Source organism: Chiroxiphia lanceolata, chromosome 5, assembly GCF_009829145.1.
Source record: "Chiroxiphia lanceolata isolate bChiLan1 chromosome 5, bChiLan1.pri, whole genome shotgun sequence".
NCBI classification, from domain to species: domain Eukaryota; kingdom Metazoa; phylum Chordata; class Aves; order Passeriformes; family Pipridae; genus Chiroxiphia; species Chiroxiphia lanceolata.
In genome coordinates this window covers 48,323,802-48,346,263 of record NC_045641.1, presented here as the reverse complement: position 1 = coordinate 48,346,263, position 22,462 = coordinate 48,323,802, and the positions used below count along the sequence as shown (strand labels likewise).

Here is a 22,462-nt window from a genome sequence, read left to right as displayed (position 1 = left end):
AGGTAACTCTCAATAAAAACTGAAACCTCAGGAGATTATTTCATTGGGAAATATCCCAAGGCACAGAGTGAACATTGCTGTACTTTACTCAGATCAGAGATACTAAATGAGAACAAAGAATTAGAAGGACACAATGCAAGCGTTAAATCTCTCAGAAGTACTTGCAACCTTTCAATTAGACACAAGCACAGCGCCAGAGAAGACTGTCATCACAATGAAGACTGCTTTTATGTGTCTTTCCTCAAATGACTCTCAAACTGGTCAGGAGAACTAACAGAGTTTTAAAAAGTACTCTTTCTTTAATCTGTGAAATGAACATTAACAGCACCGTATACTTGTATGATCTCACTGAACAGAAATCATATATGGCCCCCTAATGATTCACAGATTTTAAAACCAAGAACGGTACTGTATAAGGTTTGTCTTTCATCCTACAGCAGACCAATGTAGCACTGCCCATTACACAGTAAGTACCACATACTCAACCATATGTATTCATATTGCTGTCCAGATGCTTTGGATTTGGGATGCATAAGTGAAGAAGAGCACTTATTTCAAACAGTGCAAGTAATTTGGCGGATTGACTACAGTGGCAAAGCAGGTGGAACAGAGTCAGTCTGGGCACTGGCACCCCTGTGTGAGTTATACCCATCAACACACATTGGCACCACATTCTGAGCAGATCACAAACACATGAAGACTTGAATTCAGGTTGGTCATGAGAAATGGCATGTAATCAATAAGACTTTCAACTGCATCTTAAACAAACTATTAAAAGAAAAATATATGTTTAACAGAGGGAAGAAGTAACTTTTACCTACCTGCTCCATGTTACTCTGATAAAGGAAAGGGAGGAGAAGGCTCACAAGCATTGAATTCTGACTCTTTTCTTGTATAAATTTGCTGATCCTGTACAATACAACAAGGTAATTCACTCTTTTACATCCATTCAATCACCAGTATAGAGCAAAGAAGAACTCTGTCAGCACTAGTGCCATTTCACAGGGCTTTGTCAGCCCATCCAGGCTAACAGAGCGTATGTACCAAATTCACAGTATCAGCCTAAGTATTCAGTTCCACATGACTGCAGGCATTTCTGTACCTTTTCCTATCCCCAAGAGGCATTGGTTTTGAGTACTAGCAACAAAACCAGCTAGAGTCAACTTCTGAAAACTTATCGCCTCAGTCACTAGCAACTTGCAAGGTCACTGACAGACTCAGGTACTTCCAAATTTAAATATTTTGAGACATACTGCTTTTTAATTTGGAATCTATTACAATAAGACTCTTTCTTCCTCTCACCTTCTAGCTTTTTAACTGCTCTGAGCTCTAAAGAATCACTTACTTGGAAAGTATACTCAGCTCTTTGCTGACTTGAGCTCTATACTTCTTCTTTTTCACCTTCTCCACATTTAACATTGTTTTGCTGAAGAATTGAAGTATGGCAGGAACATGAGGCAGAACCAAGCGGCAACCGAGGCTGAGGGGCTCTGTAAGGGATGCAACAGTTAGAGACACCCAACTCTGCTGCAAGCAACAGAAGGGAGATCCAACCCTACACAAACAAAGGGGAAATTAAGACAAAGGTTTTATCAGTGAAAGAACAAATAAATGGGAGCTATGAATGTGTAGGGCAGCTGGTGGCTGGGAACATGCACCAGCACTTGCTGTGACCAAGTCTAACACATCTGAGATGAGACCAAAGAAAGCACACACAGAGAATAAAGTCTCCTCACAGATGTCAGTAACAGCCCTGGTTAGTGTGGGCTTACCAAAATGTACCAAGGACGTTCCTCAAAGGTAGTAACCATCTCCTAAAATGACTGGAGCATTTATATGTGTGGTTTTCTTTATTCTACCACTGACCTCCTGCATAAAATCAAAGCTGCCATAACAAGGACACACTCTTGTATTTCACTAACTTTGAGTGTTACAGGTGAAAAATGGCTCCACAGCATCAAACACAGTACACTACCATTCCTATCTACTACCTCTCAAAGATGGCAGGTCTCTCCTGTCAGGGAGCACTGACTAAACATCAAAGTGATGATCATGTGCATACAGGAAGGGGGCCTTTATATAAAACATGACTTTAGGCTCAGAGCCAAGTCAGCAATGCAGTTCTTAAACTTATATCAGTCAAAGCTTCACAGTCAAAGCAGGTCAACACCACATTTTCCTTCTTCATAAGGAATTTCTCCATGCTCAGGACCCTGACACGCAAATGTGGATCTCATTAGTCATTAAACAAGCACAACTTTACAGTCCTTGAGCATGACAAGACAAATTTGTACACTGACATTTCCATCTCCACTGGGAGGTCTCTCTCCCCAGTATTCTCAGCCAGCACAAACAACCTCATCATAATCTAATACCTCCATCCAAAGCACCCAACAGGACTCTCACAACTCTTAGGCAAGCATACCTTCTGTCATATCTCCGGTGATCATGACAACACAGCCAGTCACATTCAAACTGGAAACCTGCTCCGTGGGTTCAAAATCTGGGCTGTTGAGAAGGCTATCAGCTATGTCCATCACAAGACTAGATGTGGCCTCAGACAGGTTCTTGGCTGACAGCACAGCAAACACATTTGACAGTATATCACACTCTGGGTGATCTGGCTGCTGCTTGGCCAGCAAGGGGAAATACCTGAGAGAAAGATTATAACATTAAGTTCAGAATTTTCAGCTTATAATTCTTTTGAGCAAAAAGTCATAAAAAAAAAAAAAATTGCTGTCTTCCACTTCAACCAAGGAAAAAGCGCAAAAAACCACAGAACAGTATCACGAAAAACAGAATGAATGGAGGTTGAGAGGTCATCAAGTCTCTTTTCTTGCTTCAAGGTAGCATCATCTAAACCTAACCCTTTCTTCACAGCCTGAGTCTCCTGTTAGTCTGCTCCTAGCCTAATGATCTGATACCATTTTTTACAGAAGTTTGTATATAAGGTCTTCATGCTCACAAATGATGTGTCTTAAAATTAACACCAGATACTTTGGCGAAGGAAAAGCAGTCTGTGGAAGAGGCAAAAATCATTCAAGACAGTGGAGCTGGAATATTTCACAGTGTCTGCATCGAAAAAAGCTCTCTTACAACTTTCAGTAACAGACTTTCAGTCACAGATTCTATGCTGAACTTGCCATACACCTACATAGAAAGAAATAGACTCACAAACACATAAATAAAATTATATATTGTAAAACTGACTTCCCACCTTCCAAGACTAGGAAGTCATTGGTCAAGACAGACATAACCTAAGAAGTCAGGCCTCCTCCTCCTCACCTGTGAGTTGGGTTTGGGCTACATATGTGCTTAGTTGTTAATATATGGGAAAAGCAGCCTACTAAAAAGTGAGCACTTGCATAATCTGGAAGGCTTCCCAACTGCCTTGATGGCTATCAAAAGAATAACAGTCTAATGGAAAAAGAAAATATGCTTTTTGACACAATTATTCATAACTTGTCATTGTGTTCTCTTTTCCTTGAATTTTGTGTATTCAGAAGTACTTAGGCTTGTCTGCCAGAAGAACACTTACCTGGGATTCTTACTCCAGGTGTGAATGAGTTTGAGCAGAAAAGTTGGAGAATACTGACTCTCTGAAGCCAATCTGCAGACCTGAAGGAGAAAAAATCAGATACCAGTGCTACGCAAGTAGGTAAAACCACTTAAAAACCTCATCTCTAACAAAGACATTACATTCTACAGTTTACCTTTTTTATGAAGTAATTTCATTCTTGTTTTCCCAACTTCCTCAATATTTGTCAAACCATTCAGATTATCTCACTCCTATTTATGCACTACTCCAGCTGCCATTTTTGCCCTCCCCTTGAAACTAGCTCCCCATGAAGCCTCACATTTGCCACAGAGACCTGGCAACCTCTCCCAGACATACCTATGAGATCTCAAGCACATCACCCAAAACTCACTCCACTCACATTTTCTATGCCCTGACCCCAGCACATTCCGTTCCAGTATCTGGTCTGTACCTACATGGCCTCGCTGCTATAAAAGCACCCTCTCTGCTCAGGGAGAGGTTTGAACACTGTACTGCACCCCACGAATGGGATCTTCTAAGATGGTTCTGTGCCCAAAACAACCCCACCTAAGAGGTGCCCAGCCTAACACATACACAGGAACTGCTGCTCCTTCCAATGACTGGACACAGGCTAAAGAGACCCAGCACAGGTCTGGCTCTCTCCTCTCTGCTACTCCACAACCCAGCAGGCTCTACCCAAGTCATACAGCTGGGTTTCCACTCTGACCACTGCTGGACTGTCAGCAGGGCACTGTCAGTCAACACCTAGGCAGAGAAGGCTCCAGTGCATTTGGGGCGCATGTAGGGTTTTGACTACCTCAGTTTGCTCAAGATCTGAGCACAACAGGAAAGAAGGTAGTCTGACCATCATAGCCAAGATCTTAGAAAGCTTCCTGTCCTAAAGGCTGGTAATATTATTCCCCTGGATAAAACAGAGCTTTCCTGAATGACATACAATGAAGAGTAAACCATTAATCCAATCCTGTAGGAATGCTGCTGTGCAGGCTAACAATATTGAGCCTCTGCAGCAAAACGCACAAGTCAAAATGATTCTTCTGCCAAAACCAAACCTTCATGGAGTTCACCAGTAGGGACTCCAGAGGGAGCTTCTGGATCGTACTACCATCCAAGCTCCAAAACTAGCTGTCTTCCCAACATCTATAAGGACAACAGGAATTCTAACTATTTAATAACAATGTTACATCTTGTTCAGAGTTACTCAGCACTTGCAAACACAATGCTCCCTGAAAGCATTAAGTGCTTTGCTGACTTAAAGCCTGAACCGCATGCCTGAACTGTTCTGGGACTGCAGTAAATGTTCACTGCTTTGCCCACACGGCACCCTGGTTGTGAGAAGACTTCATGGACAAACCAGGACCATACAACTCCCTGTTGCTCAGCCCAGTGAAACCAGCCCAGAGCTACATGCACTCCCTGGTACTAATTTATCTACTGTTTGTCACATACACATACAACACATCACATATTGTTACTGGAGGAACAGAGAAACAGGGTAGGAGTAAACAAACATGATGTCTAGAGAAGCAGCTCTGGGGTTTCACAGACCACAGCAGTTACTCCCAGTGCTCTTTGACAGGCTTTTCTGCTGCAAGGAAGTTGGACATCTGGATACCTCAAAAGCCTCTGTGGAAAAGCACTGTTGGAGTCAGACCCTCTTACTCAGTTACCCTTTGCATGCAGGCAACTACTTTTAGAGCAGACAACCCAGCAGCTGATACAGGCATTCCCTGACAACCCCAGAGCCCAGTGTACTGACACAGACAGCACAATTTCATTTAAATACTGTGTGTTCTCTCTCCATCTCACAATAGTGCATTTTTCCAGCACAGAAGTGATCTGAATTTCTCTGATAAAAGCCACAACCCTGTGCTTTGCCACTGTGCTCACATGGAAGTCCCAGCAGGCAGGCACAAGAGCACACAAGCCCACTGACAGACCCTGCTGGGTCCCTCAATTCCTGCAGCAGCATTTGTTTCTGCAGTTCCCTACCACAGGCCCAACAACTGTCACACAGGAAAGTAGCCAAGTGCACCTATAAGTGACCAGTATTACTTAGCTCCCCTGAAGCATCCAGGGAAGAAGTCTGCTTCTGTGGTTAAAGAACAAAGAAATGGCACCTATTTTATTCAGATTAATTAATTTGTACTTTAACCTGTGACTTGATTATTCCAGGACTAATCAGACATGAGCCAAGGAACTGGCCTTGTACAGAGACACTGGAATGCCAGAATCTGTCTGAGGCCACATCCAATCTGGTAACGGACATAGCTGACACGATGGACTCCAGTGCAGCTGGAGTTCTCTTCATGGTACATGTTTCACACAAGTTATTTGGAAAACCAAGAAATACTGACCTGAGGCCACACCACTGCATGGAAAATTGCATCAATCTCTTCCACACTAAAGCTGTAGGTCTCATAATCAGAAAAAAACTCCGCCACAAGCTTGAGACCAAGACGTCTCAAATTCTTCAGTGGATTAATCAATCTAGGTTGGACCTGTAAAAATAAAACAAAAAAACCTCAACCCAGTTAAGACCTTTTCAGAACATCTGCTAACTACTTGCTCTGAAATTAAATACAGCAATTAATTGACCACAGATATATCTTTGCAGAAATCTCTGTTTTCTCTTGTAATTTGTTCACAATAGCAATCTACATCTCACAGCTGACTTAATTTTTTTTAAGAGGTGCCTGTTCCTTCATTGAGTCAGTCACACAGGACTCCTTCAACTCATAAAAAATCCATGCTGAGAGGTTTAAAACAGCAGCATCTCTTCCTTTTGGACAAAATGCAGAAAGCTACACCACAATTACATTTCCAGCCCTGATAGTGAAATAATTCTGGTTTACACTGGAAAGGACCCAAATCAACCCTCCAGAGTAAAGTTGTACTTTGCACTCTACTGGGAAGAAAAGAAATCAACAGAAGCAGAGAAGGGGGAAGGAACATAGAAGGCAAGAATGTGAATCACATCTTCCAGTGGCATGAGGTGGGGGGTATAGCATTTGTATACAGGAGGATGCTTCCTGTACCCATTTAGCGGTCACGTTCCACAGCATTTCTCAGAGAAAACATTTCAGTAAGGAAATCAGCCACACAGCTAATCAAGAAGTTATTCATGCACTGATGCATTCTGACTCTTCTCCCTGAGAAGAATCTTGACTTGAGTAACCTAAAATATTTCCATACTGTGCAATGCAGCTCACAGCACAAACAGACGGGGTAGCTCCACAGTGCAGAGGTACTGAACTCCAGTCTCGGAAACAAAGCCACATCAGAGCAAATAAAGGCCACTGTCCAAGACAGGAGCTGTCTTGGGTCTCTATTACTTATCATGATCCAACACACAGAACAAATGCTTATATTTCTTACTTTGCAAAGCAGCTTTGGTGTCAAAACCTCACTGAAAGACATCACTCTTGTTTTTATTTGATGTACCTATTGATTTCTGAAGACACTACCTTCTACCATGATACACACTTCTATATTCCCTTTGCACCCAAAATCACAGGTAAAAAAGACAAAGATGGTGGAAAAGCAACCAATCATGCTCTTGCCCAGGACCTCCCAAGTTGTGCTGAATATGTACTAATGGGAGCGCAATTAGCTTCCAGGCAGCAAATGAGCTGTTTGAAAGCACAAAGAAAGCCCAAACCAGGCTACTATTGCTAACAACGACCCCCAAGTGATTAATTTTGGGTCTCCCACTGTTCAATCACCATAAGAGCAGTTCTCTGAAATCAAGTCTTTGAGAGGAAGAAGAAACTCAATACTGAACATAATCAGTAGGAAACAGTAAATTAATAACTTGTCCTAAAGTGGTCAAAGTTGATGTTTAACTCTCCAGGCAGTGTCAGCCTGCAATAAATTACTCTCAAACTCCAAGAATGTCTTCTAATCATTAGTCAAGATAAACAGATTTCTCACACTCTTCCCTGAGCTTTTAACATCTCATGGACTAATGAAGTGCTAAATTAAGTTCAGAGAAATGAGGGACTGTTGCTCCTGACATTACACAACAACGACACGATTACTGTAGCAACACAGGCAAAACGCGACTATCCCAGCAACAAATGAGGTGGTTTTTAAAACTCCTGTCCTAGTTGAAAACACATAGGCATATGCAATCCATTGCCTAAAGTCAGACTGTGGGATGCTGCTGTCCTCAAATTTGCTCATCTTCATAAATTAAGACGGTCACAAGGTTCTGTGCAGTCAGCAGGCAACTATGAGACCTTGGATAGCGGCTATTGCAAGGGCTTGCTTCATTTGATGGTTTTTTTCCAAGGCAAGTTCTAACCTCGAATGCTTGCAGTTGGGTCTTGGCAAGAACACATGTGCATGGTGACAGAACATTCATTACCCATCCCACTTGCTCAGTGCATCATCTCCTAATGCCTTTCACCACTGCAGCGATGATGATGACTGCAGCTTGTGAACCTCATATACAGACAGGCTCTGCACCAGAAAGACAGAAAAGCCTGGCTCAGTGCTATAGCTTCTAAACTGGCAACAGCTTGGGGAAGATAGCTGGACTAGAGCTCAGGGATCTCTGTGCTGCTCTCCTGGGTACAGAGAGCAATAAGCCAACGTGCCCCACCTTTAGGTGCAGCCAATCTTTAACAGAATGTTTTCCTCACCTGACCCTTTCTGTATATACAGCCATTGCCCAGCCAGAGACAAAAACATTTGCAGTGCTCTGTAGATACCTGGCTAAAACCCAAATTGTGACACTGCATTAGTAGACTATTCCTGATACGAGCTGCTTCTCAAGTGCTGCAAGCATGGCTGGTAGCCATGTTCTTCCTGTGTCCCCACAATCACTGTAGATAATTGCTGTGATCATCCACAATGCTGAGCTCCCCTGAGGTCTAGCACTGCAACAAAACACCTCATGTGCAAGTTTTGCTCTGAAGTCCTCAGCCAAGGAACTTTAAAACCTCTCCTTCCCTTGCTCGTGTTTTGTGATGGCAGCCAAGAAACTCCATCTTTAAGGCAAATTTCAACTTCCAGCTGTAAGATCTTGTTACATCTTTACAACAGATCATTTAGCATTCCTTCATGCCCATCTCACCACAAAACAGGCAGAAGCAATGCACAGAGATCACCTCCAACTCCCTCTTTGGTGCCTCAAACAAAAATGTAGGCCAAGCCAGCTTTCTAAATGCATTAACTCTGCCTCCACTGCCTCAGCCCTCCAGCACTTTCAGACAAGTATCACTGGCCTCTATTTTGACAGACATCTAATTGCTAAGCTTCACTCTACAATGTCATTTAACTTATCTTTACCTGAACCAGAGAAGGTGTGTTGATATGTGTAAGCTAAGGGGAGGAGGAGGGAAAGGAATTTAATTTACATGTTTGATTGCATATTGTTTGCATATATTGTACCTTTTCTCTTTGCTGGAGGATGCAGGATACCACAGCAGTCATGCAGAGCAAAATCTGTAGAATTTCAGGCAGGTATTGCTGGATCAAATGTCCCATGTTTTTCAACACAACTTCCAGACCATTGAAGAGGCTATGCTGACGTCCAAGAGGTAGGACTTTAGCTAAATCCAGCTCTGACATACTTTGCAGGACTGCAGTCTGGCAAGGCCCTGTGATAGGTAAAGGGATAGCAAATTATCTAGAGAGGCACCAAGAAAACACCCACTACCAAGAATAATTTTTCAATGAAAAATAGTGTAATTTGGCCCTAAATTACAGATACACAAATTCAACTTTTAAAATAAGGACAAGGACTCCATCTCTGTGACACACAGACATCTCCCACTGCTACAATATCAAAGCACTTTACAACCTCTGTTTACTGCCATCATATGCAGGCTAGCCTATGATGGCAGCCACTCGTCATTCCTGGCCTGCTACAGCTTACTGGCACAGCTGTGGCAAATCATCCAGGTTTTTTGACCTTGGACACATAAAACAAAGCAATCGTGCTCTGTAAGGAAAAACTCAGGGGAATCCTAGCCCTTACCAAGGATTTCCTTTCATCCTTTCAGGGCGTGCTTAAGAGACAAGCACGTAACAGTACTAAGCATATTTATCCTCCCACATCTCTACAGGTCAGGAGGTACCATACACCCAGGTTCTACGTGGTTGTACCTACCATTACTGAATTGCTTCACAGCTTCAAAGAGCAGATCCAAGAACATCCGTATCTCTTCTGGCAGTGAGCCCGCAAGAAATCGCAGAACGATTGACATGCGAGTGCCTGCTGAAGACTTCCCCTGTGTTTTGTTCCCTGTTTTGTTTCTCATTCTGCCATAGAGAATTCTTCAAGAACCAAAAAAAGAGGTTGCATCAGCTTTCAGCAAGCCATCTCTTTTCCAGCCTCTTATTCTGCAGGAGAAACTCCGTTTAAAAATATTCTCTACTGAGAAGTTGAGTGGAAGTTCTCCCTTCCAGGGTCCCTACTGCCCAAAAATATCCCAGTGAAAGATCAGCTTCTGCTACGATAATGGAAGCTTTGCTGGAGACTTCAGGTATAAAGCTCGTTACCTGCATGACAACTCATATCACTGCCAACAGCTGGCAATACTCAGTGAACTAAAATGTTCTCACAGTTCTCTATAATCTCTGTTAACAGAAACAGTATGCACCAAAATGCTGCTTTTAAAGAAAACACCTTTAACAAAATACATTATATAAATGTGTTAATACGGAAGCCATACAGAAGATCACAAACTAAGCTGTCAAACTGTATCTTTAACCATAGATTTATCTCAACTGTTTAAAATGAGAAGCAGCAGCATTACATCTCTGCTCATGGTATTCTGTAACAAAGTTTTTAAACTCACACTTCAGGACACACCTCATAAGAACAGGGATGAGATCTGGTCGATGCTCTGCTTTTACTACTGAGGTCTCCTCAGAAATACTGAAATGGACTATCTCTTCTTTAAAACTCTTGTCTTCCAGTAGCCTTTGCAAATTCTCCCTGAGAGTAATAAACATTAGCTGAGGGCAGGGTTATAAAAATAGACAGATAGACACACACATGCATCTATATCTAAGTACTTACCTATCTAATCTATGCCATACACAAAATATTAAAGTACTATTTTTTCACCTTTTTATAAAAAATATTTAAAAAGCCAGCAAGTTCAAGCTAATTAGATAGAGTTTATTCAATCATAAACTACAGTTTTATGCTGTCATTTTCTCTGGGTGGTCATAAATCAGCAGTACAAAAGACTTCTTCGAAAATGATGGAACTACTAAGCACTTCTGACACTATTCTGGGACAGAATGGAAGTGTTATCATTTTCCTCAAACAAAAAAAAGACACTGATCAACCTCAAGACCTTATTTCCTGTCTTAGATATGAAACATACAGCTGGCTAAAATTAAAATTTTATAATATGTCTTCAAAAAATACAGGAAAGATTCTCTCTGAGGCAACTGACCCCAAGCAGGATTCTGATATGTCAGCAGCTTTTACCTGTATGGCAGTAGATGAGGATGCTTGTATGTCATTATACAGTCAAGAGCTATTCTTTGTACATTCTGGTCTTGATGGGACAGTAACTGCAAATAACAACAGAAAGAAAATGAGTCCCATCTAGAAGGCAAAAGTGCTTACTAAAATTACTCTAACAACCCAAAAGCTCCCAACTCTAGCAGGTTTTGAACTAAAAGCAAAGAGAATGTGTGTGTTGCCAGTATGGCCAAGATGTAAATGCACAACTGTCACTCATAAAAAGTGGGCATGGTTGCTGACAGTTCATATATACTTTTCCCTCCCATATACATACAATAGTTACATTTGTTTTTTCGTAATTGTCTTTTGGACCACTATCAGTTTGCATTTACCTCCAAAACAGTTACTAGCTATGTATCTGGGAAGACTGGATTAAAAAGCAGACTACTCAAACCATTCCAAGACACCTGTATTTCTTTTCTGTGACAAACACAAAATACTCATAAGACTTGATACACAATTCTCACTGAGATTTGCCCTCTGTTGAAGATGACTTTTCGTAACCTCGGTTATGCTAAACATAGTGCTAAACAGCACCAAGTAGTGGTCACGGCACCATGCCTGTCTGAGTTCAAGAAGCGTTTGGACAATGCTTTCAGGTACATGATGTCATTCTTGGGTGTCATGTGCAGGGCCAGGAGTTGGACTCCATGATCCTGATGGGTCTCTTCCAACTCAGTATATGTTATGATTCTATGATTCATTAGGACGGGGAAAGGAATTTAAGAAAACAGATCATTTCCCCAGACAGTATCTTTATCAGTTCTTCAGTCTCCCACCAAACAGCACAGGCTGGAGTCATCAAAGATCGCTTTGCCATGAGGTCCCTATGCCAGATGGACACACCAGCCATGACAATACCTATACTAAGACACATAAATGCAAACAGTAAGTGATGAAGTAATCGTTCTTTTTATGTCAGGCTGTTCTTCCTGCACTGTTTTGACCTGTACACAACTCTCTAATATCTTCCTAAGAATACAGGCAAGCAAGCACATGGACCAACTCTTTTTCTAATCAGTACTCTGAGGTAGACTGAAACAGAGTGGATGTTTATTAGAGATTGTCAAATTTAGGGACTAATGAATGAACTTTTTAACTTCCACTGAGGGTGCCAATTTAATATAATTCTACAGCCCACTGACCATAGCCTCAGAAAACACAAATTGGGAACAATCAGAGCAAACCCCAAAGATCTGAACAAATCCACAATCCGTGAACCAACAAAACCCTGTAAAATCAAAAAATGAGAAAACAAAACCCTTTGAAGGATCATAGGAAAAAGACTTAGAATCCCTCTTTAAAGTAATATTTTTGACAATTCTTTCAGGAAAGTCCCTCAAAAAGGAATTTTAACAAATGGAATACGCTTCAAGAAGAAATTCTGTTTTCTTTTTTGATGAAAATGCTCTATCGTTCATAATGATCATATTATTTGTAGACAAAACATTATAGGACAAGGACAAATTTCCTTGGGTCTTCCTTGGTCTTCCCAAGCTTTGCACTCAAAATACTCTTCTAGACCCTGCAGGAAGTGGAAGTGGAACAGATTCCCTTTGTAGCCACTTTGACAAAGACTTCTACTTGTCTGCTGCCAGATCTGTTTGCATGCACCACTCCTGGCAAACTAAGACAGGTATCTTAAGCACGTCTTTGCTAAAGGGGCTCATTTCAAGTGAAGCCTACTAGAAAGTCCTCTTGAGGACAGCTCCTTTCTCAGCTATCATGGCTGAGTTCAGAAAACGAGAGGTCTCCTGCAGTATCAGACACTGCATTCACATAAGAAAGAGTTCATTTATTAGCAGCAATTCTAAAAGCCAGCAAATACCTGGGTATACAATGCGTTCAACTTCTGCTCCAGATGCAATGCACGAGGATTTGAGAATTTAGAAAAAACTTGTAAGTGGGCTATTAGTTGCCTGTAAAACAAAACAAAACAATTATTTTTTAAAATTTCCAGAAGAGACAAACCTGCGTGATCACAAACAAATGGGAAATCTTAATTAAAATTCATTAAAAAGAAAGAAAACAAAAAACAACACAAGAGGATCCCAAGTCTATAGCACTATTTCAGATACACCAAGAGATGTTCCCTCTCCTAAGCAGCTCCTTTCAGCTGTCACTTTACTGCACAGAGAAGGCCATTTCCTCAGTAGCACTGGATGGGCTCAGTTTTTGATGAGAAAGAAGTACAGTCAGGATGCAGCTTACTTCTCTCTGCCAGCCCAGCCTTGAACACCAAACTGGTGAATTTACCTCTTGGTTTATTCACTTGTCCTTAACTGGTGCCCATGTTGCTACTACCAGCCTGAAGGGCTGCATTCAGCCACAGGCTGTGCTGGACTGAACTCTGGGCTGCAAGGACAGGTGAGAGTCAATTCCTCTAGAAGTAGCTGTGTCACCTCACATCGGCCCCACCTCCACTTCATGGGAAGGGACAGAGATGACCAAGATAAGGAAGGTGTGAGATCTGCTCTACCATATGTGCTGTGGGACTGGCAGAAGTTCATTCAGCTGCTCCCCCTGGTAGTTTACACTGAACTCTCCAGATACTTAGCTGAGTTGCCCTCCTCCACAGCTGGGCACAGTTAAGGGAAGAGTATGACGCCTTTCAGCAACCCCACACCCAGCTCGGGGCAGGTGTGTCCTCCTGCTGCCTCAGCCAGACCTCACGGGCCACAGGGCACAGGCACAGGCACTCCTATCGCAGCACAGGCCAGACTGCACAAGCTGCTCAGGGTGAAGGGAACTCCAGAACTCATTAACACACACTTGGTAAATCTTTTATGCCTTTGTTACTGCTACCAGGAGCTAATGTTTCCAATTAACTACACGTACATTTTGAGATAGAGGTTGGGAAAAAAACAAAAAATCTTGGACTGTCACTGTATTTTAATTGCTGCTAATTGGCAGACACAAGCCAGAATCTGGGAACAAAATGAAACACCTATTGAGATTAAATGACAATTCAGGTCACATATCAAATACTCGTCTTCTTCCAATATGTAAGGTAACATTTTTGAAGTTCTCTGTCATTATAAGGACCATCCTTTGCAGAAGAAATGTCAAAATATAAATCTCTGTGATGTATTTGTAAGGGACATTTGACAGAGGTCATCACTCATACAAAGACCCACTTTTTCCATGTATCCAGCACTGCAAACAATGACATTACAGCAACACGTAGCTTCAATCTAACAAATAAAAATCTTGGTCCCTAAGAAGAAAACTGGGACCAAGCTTTATAATGAGCAGGAAACAGCAGAATCCTAATATTAAAATACCTAAACAAAGAGTCTTGTTTTTCAAAGTGCTTGGCAATGCCCACAATTTTAAAAGACTATCAGATACACATGGAGAAGCCAGGAAAATGCAGGTACAAGAATCTCCAAAAACTTCAACATGGCTTCACAATACTACATAATTTTTGCTTAAAGTAAAACACACCACAGACTGTCAGCACATAATGAGATAATGATAAAGCCTGGGCAGTGTATTTGGATTTTTAGAACTGTGCAGGCAGAATTTCTGACTCTAAAGTGCTTATAATCTACTGAAAAATGGCCAAGTGCATATATACAAAACCACAGTTTGTATCTCAACGTGAACTGCTGAATCTGCCTTTCCATGAAAGCATTAGCAAGGGAAAACTAAAAATACTTACTTAGCAGCAGCTCTTCTTGTTTTCTTTTTTGGTAGTCCTACACTAATCGGTTCCCCCTCTTCTTTTTCTTCTTCCTCCTCCTCCTCCTCCTCCATAGCAACATCATTCACCTCTTCCCCGGGTATTTCTTTTGCTGCTATGGTACCACTAGTTTTCTTTCTGAGATCCTGAGATGGAGCCACTAAGGAATCTGCTGGGTAGTACTCATTTCTGTGTTTAGAAAAAGAAAGAAGGAATTAAAAAGCATAGCATTTTTCAATATTTCAGGGCAAGAACAACTGAAAACTCCACAATACACCATTCTTATTATTAATGCCACTGTGTCTTGGGACATTATATGGCTAAACTTCCCAAAGAAGCATATTTCAGCAATGATATGTTTCTTTGCCTACACTTTGCAGAGATACAACATAGTGACCAAATACACTAGAGGAGACTGGAAGTATCTGGTGGAGACAAGAAGAGAGACATTAATCACTGAACTGCTAGAGGTCTGTAAAGAGGCCATATGGGGGACATGAGGATTGTGTTTGCTGGAGTGGGCAGATGAACAGTGAGTATAGCAGTGTGAAAATAAGGAAACTAACCTACTACGGTATGACTAGATTTTTCCAGGAAGGCTAGCAAAACAGGCTTTCTAATATAAAAAGGAATATCAGAAACCTTCCCCTGTCATGAGATCACATCTGCCCCATGTGCATCATACTGTCTGATATGTGCACACATGCAAGCCCACCACTGCACTCCCTCCAGTGGCAAACAATCGAATCAGCCTCTAGCAGAATCAGGATTTTCCCCATCTTGGGGGAAATTCTGTGATTCTAAATTAAAATGTATTTTCATTTAAAAAAAAAGGAACTTTATTTCCACTGAAATCACTCCCTAATTGAGTAATGAGGCTGTGACAGTGGCAAATCAATAAATGAGACACTGAGCAGCAGAAATGTACTGCAGGTTTCATTTCAGTCTGCTTCGTGTGTGACCTTTCTAACAGAATCCACATTTCAATAAAAAGGTTATTTTAACTGGAAATAGACACCTCATCAGCCGTGAACTCAAGAAATAAAGTCTGTAATGGGATAGCCAGTCTTAAAGCTCAGCAACATACTGAAAGCAATGTGTCCTCTTAAAAGAAAAATAAATCTTACTTACCGAATAAATCTCAAAAGAAGTGGGGAAAGTTCCCTCGACCGAGGCTCCACTCTGTCTGGAAATTTATCCAGTGCTTTCCACAGTAGAAAACGGTAGTTTGTGTGGTCCAGCCGTTCACTGCAATCTGTTCTACTCCTCAGCTGCTCCAGAAAGACAGTCCCCACTGCTCCTTCTGGCATCTTCTCGCCTTCTGTTTCAGCAATGCTCTCCTCCTGTTCATCTAGTTCATTTTGCAGCTCCATTTCTACCGAAGAGATGAAGAAAAACATTTCAAGTTACTTCATAATCACCAGTAGCAAGGGATCCATCCCTCATCACAAAAGTAATACATTTGGTGACATGTACCTGTTTAGACACAGCTGCATTTAACACTAACCTGAAAGGCATACACTGCTTAGAAAGCATTCTATGATGCCTTACAACCCTGGCACATCTCAATTAGGCTGACTTCTCTCAAATAACAGAGAAGTTCACAAATGGCTGCATGCTCGTGGCATACAACCATAGATAAATCTCAAGAGCACATACAGGAAGGACAGTTTGCAGAAATTCCACTAATTTCTGGAGCAGAAAGATGGTCAGCTGCGTTACACAGGTTTTGTCACTGTTTCTGACTAGTCTGAGCAGAGCCAGCCTTAAGCACAGACAAAACTGCTGCATGGCTAACCACAACCTGCAACTCCCCTTTGTAATGCAGATGCCTTTTCTGTATACTTGGTGTTTAGGACAGGAGATACAGTTTCGTCCCAAGCCTCTCTACTCCTGCCCTTGGGACATGACACTAGTACTCAAGAGCCCTGGTTCTGAATTCCCCCATAAATTTGGGGCACATAAAAAACAGTCACGTGATTCACAATTATCTGGGTAACCACCATAATGTTTAGGAGCGGTGACTTACCAGCATAAGTAGCAGCCCTCTCCAAATGTTCGTATAAGACCTTCCAGAACTGTTTATTCTCCATTTCCTTTGCATGAGAACTAACAAAGCAAAAGACAGCATGAAGTTAAAAGGAAAATAAAAAAAGCCAAGTGTCACTCAGCTAGTTAACAACTAACACCATCAAAAGCTTTGATCACTGCTTTAATGTGGGTGTTCGGAGACAGGACAGCTGCACAATACAGCTGTACCACTTCCTTGTCTTTTCTCACAGATCCCAAATGTCAACTGTTATTAAAATAATCTGGTTGTATCTCATGACTTCAAATGAACTCAAATTGAGTAGAAATGTTCTCAAGCTTTCTACTTACTTCTGTATAGTAAATCATAGAGAACCAAAGGAAAAATTACCATGGACTTAACTTTTGAAGAGCTGGTTTAATTTTTTTTTTTTCATTAATTCACTAATTTGAAGGGGGAAATCCCATCCTTTTTAATTGTACAACTGAGGGGGGTAAAGGAGATAAAGTCATGCCGAAAGAAGACTAACTTTGGTATTTAGCTCAGCTGTCACCATGGTAAGACTTTGCTACTCTTTAGTAGGACTTAGAGGTTTTTCAGTAAGGACAGGAAGTCGCAGATGGGGAAACTGAGAGGGACTCCTTGTTCCTTTAAGCATTTGTGAAACACAAATCAAATCCTGCTACCTCTGACTAAAAACTGATGCAATTTGACTATATTTGTTGCAAGTTCCCTCTAAAGTAAAAAAAATCAGGAACTAAGTTAAAAAGTAAGAGTTTACACAGGTTGAGATTTGAGAGATCAAATTTCACATGAAGGTTTGCATGCCCAAATCTCTCCAAATTGGACATTTTTACCTCAGCTTTTGTTCACAGAACAATGAAAGGAGTGTTCTATGAGACAACCACAGACTGCAGCATCTAACTGCATATACTCACGTTATGAGTTCAATTACAGGATCCCAAAGAGGGCTGAAGTTAATATAAAGCATTCCCAGTAAATACCGAAGAGGCACCTAGAATGACAAGCAATACCATCTCGTTGAGATGTGAAAAACAGTAGTTAAAGACCAACCAACCTCTTCTAACCTTTCTTCCTCTCAAAGAGGAAACTTTGATCAAAAAAGTTCTCAGAAGTGCTACAAGTAATGAAGTCACACACATCATAATTCTTTCTCTCTTAGCTGCATGAGGAAATCCAGAGCCCATTTACTGTAAGCTGCACTGAGATGTAGTAACCATACCTAAATAACATGAATGTAGAAAAACCAGTTCAGCACAGATGATCTGGACTGTCTGTCTCCCTCTCCAACTTCAGTGCTGCCATAGCAGCATTAGGGACCTCATAAAGAGGAACATTTGCCCTGAGGAGTATTCACTTCACTAGGCCTAAAAGCATGTCCTCTGGCTCCCTGCTGAACTACGTGCAGTAGGAATGACCTACAATCCTTCCTCACAGGAGCTACAAGTCAAAGTAAAAAAAATTATACAGGTACAGCAACAGCCAGAATAATTAAAATAAACCAACCCTCACACCAAATCTATGAAGATGTAATTAATAAAGTTGTGATCATTCTAAAATCTAGAAGGTAGGGCCTTTAGCTCAGCAGGAGAGATTCAACAGTCACAGGCATACGAGATTTTCATGCTGAAGTAAGATCCATAAGTGAGGGTTCAATCACACTGAGGGTATTGCAATGTCATGATCTTAAATTTGCTCACAACTCGCTTCTCCCTGGAATCATTCACCCTCCTTTCCGCGATATCAAACCCAGATGAATCTGACTGTGGGCCATTTATCTAGATACCACTGTTGTTCTACTAAACACTAAATACTCCTAAGGACAATGGGAGCTGTGATCTCTACTTACAAGTAAGTTTTCTAAAACCTTATCTGGGAGCTAATTGATTTTTTGATGCACTCTTATTAAAAACTCTGCAACCCTTGCAATGGAATAAGAACATTTGCTTGGAATAAAGGAATGTGACAACTGCTTTTTGACAATAAATCCTTACCTCCTGCAAAGATCCACTTAGTATTGCAGGCTGCACTATGTCACACCTTAGTTTCCTCAAATGGAGAAGCTTCTCTCTGTAATCATTCACTGTTGCTGGCACAAGTTCTGCTTGGAGCAATATGGCAAATACTGGCTGAAATTCCCCTGCGCTGTCACCCTGAACAAACAAGTGACATGCATTTTGTTAGAGTACCTTTATCTTATTGAAAAGTATTTCAACAAAACTACACAGACTCCCAGCCATTATGGACCAAAGAACAAAGTCAAGGGACTTGCTCTGGTTTCCACCATTCAGGCATCAAAATGCACACCGGAAGGCAGTGGGACGAAGAGATAAAACTGGAATGTGAAAGCACAGAAGCAGAGGACAACTTCTACCAGATCCATGCTTTCTTTCTGCAAAGTGGAAAACAGTTCACACACAATATCAAATACAGATGGCTTTGAAATGTTAAATGAAAAGTTCTCGCCCTACCTCAATCTGCCTAGAAGGAGGATTATCAAAATGGTTTAGAATTCGGACAGTCAACAGTCGAACCTATTCAAAGCAGAAACATTTGTCAGAGGCATGCAGGCTATATACACAGACACATATACACCTACACAGAGGTTAATGTTTTGCACAGGAGACTGATCTCACTAGGTTCACCTTAGACCTGAGAAACAGATGAACTCCTGCAGCCTAGAAGGCAATCAGTAATGAATGCCATTAGGCTTCTGCTCCGATTTACCTCTGAGGAAGAGGCAAGCCTCATAGGGCTAAGAGTTAACTTCTGTTAACTCATGCCTCATTGACACACTTCTAAGCAGACACTATGGAAGTAATGCCTTTACACAGTCTCATATTTCTTCTTTCAGACTTTATCATTAAATAAAGTTTACCTAAATTTTGTTGTTAAAATACAAATTACTTTGCATGTGCTCAAAAAAGCAAATTACCTTGGAAACACCAGTGGAAATATTAGGATGCAACTTCTCAAACAAGTCCATTAGGTTCCCTTGGGAAAGGGGTTCTCGGCAGCCACACAATGCCAACCTCGTGTAATAGAGATCAGCCAAGAGCAACGCAGAGGGGTCTGAAGGGAAAGTGCTAAAACAATGGAGTATTTTATTAGCATCCAGAGAGCACTGCAACAACACTGATACTGGAAAATAAGGCAGTAGTGATAGCAACATTAAGGGAAAATTCCACATGATTTCAGACTCTGCTTGCACCAGCAGGCCAGTGAAGTCAGACTTCAACAGCACACTGGCTTGCAGCCGCAAAGCCCATGACAGCTCAAGAGGCATGAGATTCTTCCTTTGTGTTAATCAGGCTTGTCAAGCTAGGGCTTACATGCTGGACACCCTCCCACACACACAGTTGCAGAAAACAAACCTCCACAGATCACACAAAGGCTTCTGCTACTGCCCAGATGCTCAGTCAGTGATCAACAGAAAAGAAATAATCCTCACTTACGTAAGACACCAGGAATCCTGCCTGCTCACAGGGAAATCTCCTTCTGCTACCTTACATCCCTTGTTCCAAGCAGGTTTCATATTCCCAGCCCAAAGCTGGCAGAAAAGCATTAGACTGAAGCTTGTTGCCAATACTTCCTGTTTGATCTGGGCAAGCTGATCCATCTCCATCATGCCTCAGACATGGGCACCATAACTTCCTAACCGAGCAGGATGTTTTGAAGCTCAAGCCACCAAAGACTTGGAGATGCTCCCAGCCCAAGAGGGATGAGAGATGCTGGAGACTAATGGTCTCCCTCAATTCCTCCAGCCACTTAGTTTTGTGTGCTAATTATAAGTAAAATAGAGCTAAAATAAATAAGATAGATTATACAAAACCTCATCCCACTGCAGAGCAAGCACACACATGGATAGGTAAGGACATGGTGGAATCCCAACACCAGCAGCAAACTGCAGAAGTTCAGGCTTTTGACACAGCTCAGAAAGTGCTGTTCCTGTCTCTTTTATCATTATAATATAACACAGTTACTAGTAAAAGTAAAGTAAAACTAGAACCAACTTACCTGACACACTACCCTGCAGCTGTCTAAGAAAGCATCAGTCTGCAGAGAAGTGCACTGAACAGGTACTACATCTACCTCGTTCTCCAAACAAACAGTGCCTACAAATTTGTTCCCTTACATAACCACAATACTGAAGCAATGCACCAGTGTAACAGAATGGGCAGCACACAAAGAAGCATTTAGCAAGCTCCTACATAAAGGCAAAGTCAATCCTGTGCCCTACTAAGGAAAATCATGAAGTACCACAGAACAGGTAGAGTTTACTTACGTCACCAGGCTCTTGACACGCTCCACAGGTAACAAATGGAGTACTTCAGCAGACTCCACCAAACTAAGAAGAGTACTTACAGCTTGGCAGGCCACAAACAGACTTCCTGGAGCAGAAAGAGAACAAGAACAGCTTGTATATTTACTCAGCTGCCAACAACTTGTGCTTGTATGGTGCTTGCCCATCCTGAAATGAGTGGACTCACAGAAATAAGGTAACATATGGATCCCAGAACTAGCATGTGTATTTTCTAACCATTATCGTAACATATAAAAGAAATGCTCCTCTGGCTGTCAAAGTAAATGCCTCCTCCAGCAAGCCAGCATTGAAGGCTGTAAACAGCTCCCAGTTTTCAAGTTTCCATCACAGCCACATGTGCAGAAAGCAGAGATCTGGAGCTAAGCACTGTGGCAGGAGTCTCAGACAGCACAATGCGATAAAGAACCCTAGTTTGGGAGGAGGGTGAGGAAACCAAGCAAGTAATTGTAAGATGGGAGAATAGGATGCATGAGTATAGGACTGAGTTGCATCCATTTTCTTTTCCCTTATGGGCAAATGAAGAAATAGCAATGTGCTTCTTGCACACCCACAGAGCTTGTACAGAGCTGCTACTACTGCCACCAGAGATGAGACCCAAGAAAAGAAACTTTAGGTATTCCTTTTTTAGGATAAACACACTGCCAATAAAATAATCACAACAGCACACAAACTCTGTAAACATGATAGAAAAAAGGTCTAAACTGAAAAGGGCCATGTTTGACAAATACTAGAGAAGAAAAAGCAACAGAGCCGATTGGCAGACACATTTAGGAATATTAATAAAGGTATTATAAATGGAAAATGACAGACTCTAGAAAAGCTCTTCCAAGCATAGGAACAATGACCATTGAAGCTGGGGCATTCCAAAACCTGTTTATATTTCGGCACAAGGCCAAATACTTCCTATTTCTCCAAGTAACAACTGCCCTGCCCTATGCAAGCTCAGTCAAAACTCTTTTTTTTTTTTTTTTTTTTAATGGCCAGAGAGGGAAGACAATCAGTGACCATCCAAGCCTGGAGAAAAGATGCAGTATTTTAGAACTACAGGTGTCATCTGGGTCAGAGCCTTACAAGAAGCAGTGCAAGTGCAGCAGCGAACCAACACGAGCTGGCTTTAGTGCCAAATAACTGCATGCAACACACCATTTCTCCTGTCCCGAGTGATCACCATAACACATAGAGCCCAAATTCATGGACTAAATGAAGCCAGTGGACATTTTGTGGACATTTTACAGAGGTGGTCCATAGACTAAGGGAATGATATAGGTGTGTTATATCAAAGGATGGGAAGGGGGGGGTGGATAATGACGTTGTATTGGATCATGTGGTACCTGAGTGTGACAAAAATGCTCAGT

General features: G+C 41.6%; 1 protein-coding gene across 1 annotated transcript in view; it reads right to left on the bottom strand.

Moving 5' to 3' along the window:
- UTP20 (UTP20 small subunit processome component) overlaps positions 1-22,462 on the bottom strand; it is a 61,424-nt gene that overhangs the window by 24,795 nt on the left and 14,167 nt on the right. Inside the window, exons 15-32 of the mRNA XM_032689616.1 lie at positions 21,069-21,174; positions 19,719-19,869; positions 19,255-19,317; positions 18,778-18,936; positions 17,701-17,777; positions 16,763-16,842; positions 15,865-16,108; positions 14,713-14,922; positions 12,877-12,967; positions 11,010-11,095; positions 10,380-10,505; positions 9,675-9,841; positions 8,954-9,162; positions 5,914-6,057; positions 3,539-3,618; positions 2,426-2,652; positions 1,346-1,490; positions 822-909 (exon numbers count right to left, since the gene is read on the bottom strand). Of these exons, the coding sequence (XP_032545507.1) occupies positions 822-909; positions 1,346-1,490; positions 2,426-2,652; positions 3,539-3,618; positions 5,914-6,057; positions 8,954-9,162; positions 9,675-9,841; positions 10,380-10,505; positions 11,010-11,095; positions 12,877-12,967; positions 14,713-14,922; positions 15,865-16,108; positions 16,763-16,842; positions 17,701-17,777; positions 18,778-18,936; positions 19,255-19,317; positions 19,719-19,869; positions 21,069-21,174 (2,453 nt within the window). The remainder of the gene's footprint in view (positions 1-821; positions 910-1,345; positions 1,491-2,425; positions 2,653-3,538; positions 3,619-5,913; positions 6,058-8,953; positions 9,163-9,674; positions 9,842-10,379; positions 10,506-11,009; positions 11,096-12,876; positions 12,968-14,712; positions 14,923-15,864; positions 16,109-16,762; positions 16,843-17,700; positions 17,778-18,777; positions 18,937-19,254; positions 19,318-19,718; positions 19,870-21,068; positions 21,175-22,462) is intronic.